Source organism: Rhizopus delemar, genomic scaffold, assembly GCF_000149305.1.
Source record: "Rhizopus delemar RA 99-880 supercont3.9 genomic scaffold, whole genome shotgun sequence".
In the NCBI taxonomy this organism is placed as follows: domain Eukaryota; kingdom Fungi; phylum Mucoromycota; class Mucoromycetes; order Mucorales; family Rhizopodaceae; genus Rhizopus; species Rhizopus delemar.
In genome coordinates this window covers 787,847-793,846 of record NW_027137835.1, presented here as the reverse complement: position 1 = coordinate 793,846, position 6,000 = coordinate 787,847, and the positions used below count along the sequence as shown (strand labels likewise).

Sequence of the window (6,000 nt, the reverse complement as noted above, 5' to 3'; positions counted from 1 at the left end):
GGTTTTCATTCAATATGAGTCTATACAGTTCATAAAAAACGTTAGTGGCGATTTTCTAACCCGTTGAATACATGGGTTTTATTGGATAAGCCAAACTTACACTTGAAATAATTAAAGTACCAAAAATAGAATTATATTAAAAAGCAAATTTTTATTACTTAGTAGGAGTCATTAAAAAGTACTTTATGCAAAAAGGAAATTATTCGTTTATAAGCACGTCCCGCTCTATGCCATGTAAATCATTAAACGCATAATCAAATCAGCCAATAAGAATATTTGTTTGTTTTTCTGAAGACTACATGTATAAAGCCAATGAAAAAGTTAAATCTATTATTTCAACTTTAAACTCCTCTTTTATTGTACACAAAAAAGTTGATCTTGTTTTGTAAAAATATTCTATTTGACCTAGTCAAAGGTAAAGAATTGTATTTTTAGCTTTTTGTATTGGTTACTGGATTACGCGTGAACATATACAGTGAAATACTAAAAGAATAAAATTACTCAATTTTCAATAAACGATATCGCTCTTTTCTTGTATTCAAAATGTAAAAGGCATTGATATAAATAAGAGAAATAAATACTGGAGGGATCAGAGACTTTCTTCAGTCAAAATAAGCTTTCAGTTGATTATTAATTGGAGCAAATCCACGCTTCAAACTACTACACGCACCCTATTATCAAGAAAAGTAAGAGATATAAAATAACCGTTTTTCCTTTCTTTTTTTTTTTAATTCGTAAACATGTTCTCTCCGGGTTCATTACATTGTGAAAAACCGAGTGAAATGACAAATATGTTGGCCTGTAATCCCAAGAAAACGATACGTGTGTCTATGACGCCTTATTTAAAAGAATATATATCCAACAGTTATGCAGAACATCCCGATTTATACACAGATGACTTTCGAATTCTAGACGAATTGAGAAACGATTGTATATTTATGGAATCAAATGAGAAATCACTCAACAGACTCATCAAGTAAAAATAAGCAAGATAACAAACCAGAGTTGAGCTTATTTAACAAAATACATCATTTAGATATTATGCTCAGCTTGTTTTTATTAGTTCCAAGTTTCCTATTGATGTTTGTATTTTCACTTATCTCAATAATTCACTAACAGTTGCTGGTTAGATTGGTGTTGAGTTTCCTTGGTATCTGCCTATTTCAACAGATGCGCCACAAATAACATGTAAGTTTCCTTAAAACAGATTATTCAAAGAATCTAATGCTGCATAAATAGCACATCGAAACATGAATTACGAAAAAGCCTGTATTTTATATTCGATTGGTGCTATTTATAGTCAACTGGGTAATGCAGAAAATAAATCAACAACGGAGGGAGTGAAGAGAGCGTGTAATTATTTTCAGGCAAGTTTTTTTAATGCGCTGCATTCATATATTGATACAGATTTTTTATGAACCAGTAGAGCTCAGCTGGATGCTTTCAACATTTATTAAACACAGTTATACCTGAAATGAGAATCGGACCTACGATCGATATGTCAGCCTATGCTTTACAGACCTTGATAAACCTGATGCTTGCTCAAGCGCAAGAATGTGTATGGCAAAAAGCAGCCATGGATCAACTTCGAGATGGAACGATTGCACGATTAGCCATCAAGATATCCGAATTTTATGATTCAGCCTACGAGTTTGCCTCTAATTCATCCATTCAAAATGTATACCCCGTATCCTGGTTGATCCACACACAAATCAAGGCCCTTCATTTTCATGCAGCAGCACAATTTCGAAAATCGTGCGAATGCCTCTCTCAAGATAAGTATGGTGAGGAATTATGTCGATTGCAGGTTGCTTTGGATTATGTCAAACGTGCCTTGGAGATGATCAAAATCAACTCGAGGTATGTATCGTTGGCTGTGGCCAATGACCTGAAATCACTACAGCAAATCATTACGACCAATCTTGCCAGAGCCGAGAAAGATAATGACGTGATTTATTTAGCACGGATACCACTCCCTTCTTCTTTACCACCCATCTTGAAGACGCAAATGGTCAACCCTGTGCCTCCCTTGGAGATTTCAGATCCTGTATCACTCATGTTGAACAATGAAAGCAGTAATGCAGATGCTCCTCCTCATCCTATTATTGGTCTGCCTTTGTTTCAGAAGCTGGTACCATTTGCAGTTCATCAGGCAGCTAGCGTTTATGTTGATAGAAAAGAAAGATTGATTAAAGAAGATATTATTGCAAAACTGGAGGAATTGACAGGTGTATATAACAGGTAACTCATTTAACTCTATAAAATAAAAGCTAAAAAAACTCTCATCTCTAATTAGCTCGATTGAATCCCTAAACTTGCCAACATTACTAGCCACAGCCGGAAGCAGCACTGGTTTGCCCGAATCTATTCTAAGACAGGCTGCGGAAGTAAGAAGTGAAGGAGGTTCTCGGATATTGTATGATATGTGGGAGCAAGTTCATAAGGCTTCCTTTAATAATGCAGAAATTTTGGAGGACGCGTTTAATGCTTTGGATGAAGAGCATGAGACAGATGAGGCTTTGAGATCGAAATACACATCAGGTAAAAGAAAAAGAAGCTCTTTCTCTCATGAGTATTCATTTTGCTTAGTATGGAACCGACCCGAGTCCAACATTTTAACACAGCAATTAGTCACCCAGGGCCAAAAGCACCGACAGACATTGACGTCGGCCCAAAAGGCAGACGTGGTCGTCCGGAGTAAACTAGACACTTGGTCAAAGATCATTGACGTTTTAACACTCACAAGAGAAGAACTTGAAGATTCAATTCCATCGGATGATAACAAGAGCGGTGACAGCCAAGAGGATCAGTTACTCCGTATCAAGCGACTAACAGAGGACATGAACCAGCATTTACGACTGCGTCGAAACCTAATTGATCAAGCTAAAAAAGCATCGAATGCAGACGATATATCCCCCGCTTTATTAAAAAAAGCGGCCGAACTAACAGCAAAGTCACCTACAGTAAAAATTGAAGCAGCACAGTTTGAAGAATTGTTTGTTGATGGGTTACGAAAATATGATTATTTTGTGATGACGGTAGATAAAGAGGATGAAAAACAAAATGCTATTTTGAGACAGTTGAATGATGCTTATCACCAATACATCTCAAGGCCATCTCACAGTGGGTCGGCTAAACGAGAAAAGGCTTTACAAAACTTGCACCAAGCTTACCTTAAATATAAAGAGATTAAAACAAATCTATCAGAGGGTCTCAAGGTAAGGTTCCTTGTACCCATCTTTCATCATCTAATAACTTTCAAATCTAGTTTTATACCGAATATGCAAAAGGCCTAAAGACGTTTTGTGTTGCATGCAAGGATTATTGTCATAGTCGTGAACTTGAATCAGAAGAGATGATACGGTATATTCATACTCTTTTTTATTTATTTATTTATTTGTATTAACCACAGGTTGTTTATAACATAGAAATCTTGGTAGTGGAATGAGTCGATTATCAATAAATTAATTGTTTACAAGATGTTTAAAATAAAAAAGGGGAAGGATAGGTGTTGCCTTGTTCTTTGTTTTTATAGTTTTATTAGTATAGGTTCCTTTCAACATAATGTGTGAATGGCTATGGGCTCTTTAATTGAACCATGGCTCTACATCATAGAGTCGAAAAATCAATCTTTTTTAACAAGACACTTTATTGTTGGCACAGTGTTTTCATCTCAAATCCTTGTAACGATACATTTTTAGTTAACTTTTAAAACTTGTATTTGAAGAAAATAATTCCCACATAGTCTTGCGAACTTTTATTTATTTTTGCAAAAAGAAAGCAATAAAGCCTTCAGATTATCTTTTTTTATTGAAGCAATCATCTAAAAACTATTCGATAGGGTTTAATTCAGATAAGCAAGATGTTAATTGAAAGCATCTGTAACTTTTTTATAGATCCCTCAACTATTATTTTTTATATAAACAAATTCATTATCTGTCACAAAATAGCTTGTACATCTATAGCGTCTCTTTTTTTTTTTAAAAAAAAACTTTTAGCAGAGAAAATGAGCCGAGCTTAAGCAGAGGCCATCGGCGACTACTGTGTTTATCATTCCTGTTTCTTCTAAAATGAATCTTATTGAGTAATTCTAGTTAATAGTTAGGAACAAATTCATGCATAATGAGTTTGCTGATAAACATAGCCTAAGAACAAAGATGGCAAAAGCATCTGATCTTGTTCATATAAAATACCTCAAATCCATTTTGCAACATCCTATTAATCATATTGATGAGTGTTCATACAAGCATTATATTTGGTAACATAGTTGGCTAGTGTGATTTTTAGGGAATTATAAATATGTATACTTATCTCTAGAACTACTTGGTCAAATTTTACAAGATGAGTGTCTGTGAGTAGCTATGTGCTTTTTGAGCATAATCATGCTTTATTACTGAAATAAAATAATGAAATTTGTTAGTTAATGATATAAAATACAAGTGGTTTCTTTCAAATCTGTGACTTTATTAATTTAATAAAGTGGTCGTAAAAAAGATTGACAAAGGTTATTCACTTTTTTTCTTTCATTAAAAAAAAAGTTGTAAGTAGTCATATACTTATGCTTGCAATATGAATACCATAAGTGTCCTTTAAATTCAACATCACCTGGATGTTGAAGGTAAGTTTTATGTGCTTTATTTTTTTAACGTTTATTTAGTGTTCAAAGACTCTGGTGAGCGATTAGTTAATAAACACCCTCTCGCTCGGATCAGATCAATTAAGGTAATACAAAGGGCTAAGAAATCACATTAAGATTAAGACTAAAAAGTGAAAAGGAAGTTTGAAAGAGTGTTGCCCTTAAAGATCATCAGAAGAGAGCCATGGTAGAAATATAAGCCAAACATGTTACTGTCGTTCTTGCGATAACGTAGGCACTTAATGTTGTCAATCATCATTTCTTTAAATGGACTGCAACAAAAGCTTGGCTTATAAAATGTGTGCCTTTTCCTGCATGGATGGGATTTTCGCCATATGATAGGTTACCTCGGTAGAGACTGTACTGGAATTACCATATATCATATGCAGATAACCGTTTTGAATTGACTTCAAGACTTCCAGCTCTCCATAGTAGATTCAAATAATAGCAAGACACAGTCTAACTGAGGTCATTAAATGTACTAGTATGTGTGACTAGAATGAAGCTTTGACATCTAGTAGGACTAGTACTCATAAAGAGAAAATTCATAGTATAAAGTGCTTTGATTATATTGTTTATAATGAAACCGATATGTCTTATATACCAGCAGTCTGAATGCCTATCCCCAAGTGGGCAAAGCTTGATGCTCAAAGGGCTGTTCTGACAACTCAGTGCAGTCAGTAAAGGGAAATTGAAGTAGATACCACGGTTTTGACTGGTTGTGGTATATTATACAAAGATTGTTAAAATATGACACAAATCAAAGCCATTCCCAAGACATCCATCACATATGCTCATATGTTGTCAATTGCCTTGATATGCATCAACGACTTTGTCTTCCTGCAACTATTCCTGATCCCTTACCATTCCTTTTTAATAAACTCCCATGCGCTCCTTTGTTTCCTCACAATGAACTGACTCTTGGTGATTTTGCTGGCCCGTTATATGCTCAATCCTTCTTGAGGTTGACCAATTATAGCATATCTGTCTTCCTCAGAATAATACTTCTCTTGGTGAACACTTCCTTCGTTGGCTCAGCTCTTATCCTTAACATCTCGATTCCATTTCTACTTACTTTTTTTCATTTTTTTTTTTTTTTGCTCTTGTTTCCTATGGAATTTTTTGCTCTCCTTTCCTACCTTTGATTGATCTTATCCGGGTGGCCGTTATTTTTTTGCGCATGACATAGCATCCATATTTGATCATTCATAGACAGACTTTTTAATGTTAACGTGTTACCAAGCTTAAATCTAAAATTTTTTTGACAATTTTCAAAAGCTATAAACTTTTCCACAAATAATCCAACAATAAGACAAAGCCATAAAAATTATTATATAAGCCTTTCTGAGCATTTCTTATGGATT

General features: G+C 34.5%; 2 protein-coding genes across 2 annotated transcripts; both read left to right on the top strand.

The window, feature by feature from the left end:
- Window positions 1–782: 782 nt before the first annotated feature.
- Window positions 783–1,130, top strand: RO3G_11386 (uncharacterized protein; the record flags this gene model as incomplete). Its single annotated transcript, XM_067665970.1, has 2 exons — window positions 783–976; window positions 1,037–1,130. The coding sequence occupies 2 exons, from the start codon at window positions 783–785 to the stop codon at window positions 1,128–1,130; spliced, it is 288 nt and encodes a 95-aa protein (XP_067522071.1).
- Window positions 1,131–1,474: 344 nt separating this feature from the next.
- Window positions 1,475–3,448, top strand: RO3G_11385 (uncharacterized protein; the record flags this gene model as incomplete). The annotated part of the gene is made up of 4 exons (XM_067665969.1): window positions 1,475–2,241; window positions 2,297–2,541; window positions 2,590–3,218; window positions 3,413–3,448. The coding sequence occupies 4 exons, from the start codon at window positions 1,475–1,477 to the stop codon at window positions 3,446–3,448; spliced, it is 1,677 nt and encodes a 558-aa protein (XP_067522070.1).
- Between the last annotated feature and the right edge of the window lie 2,552 nt (window positions 3,449–6,000).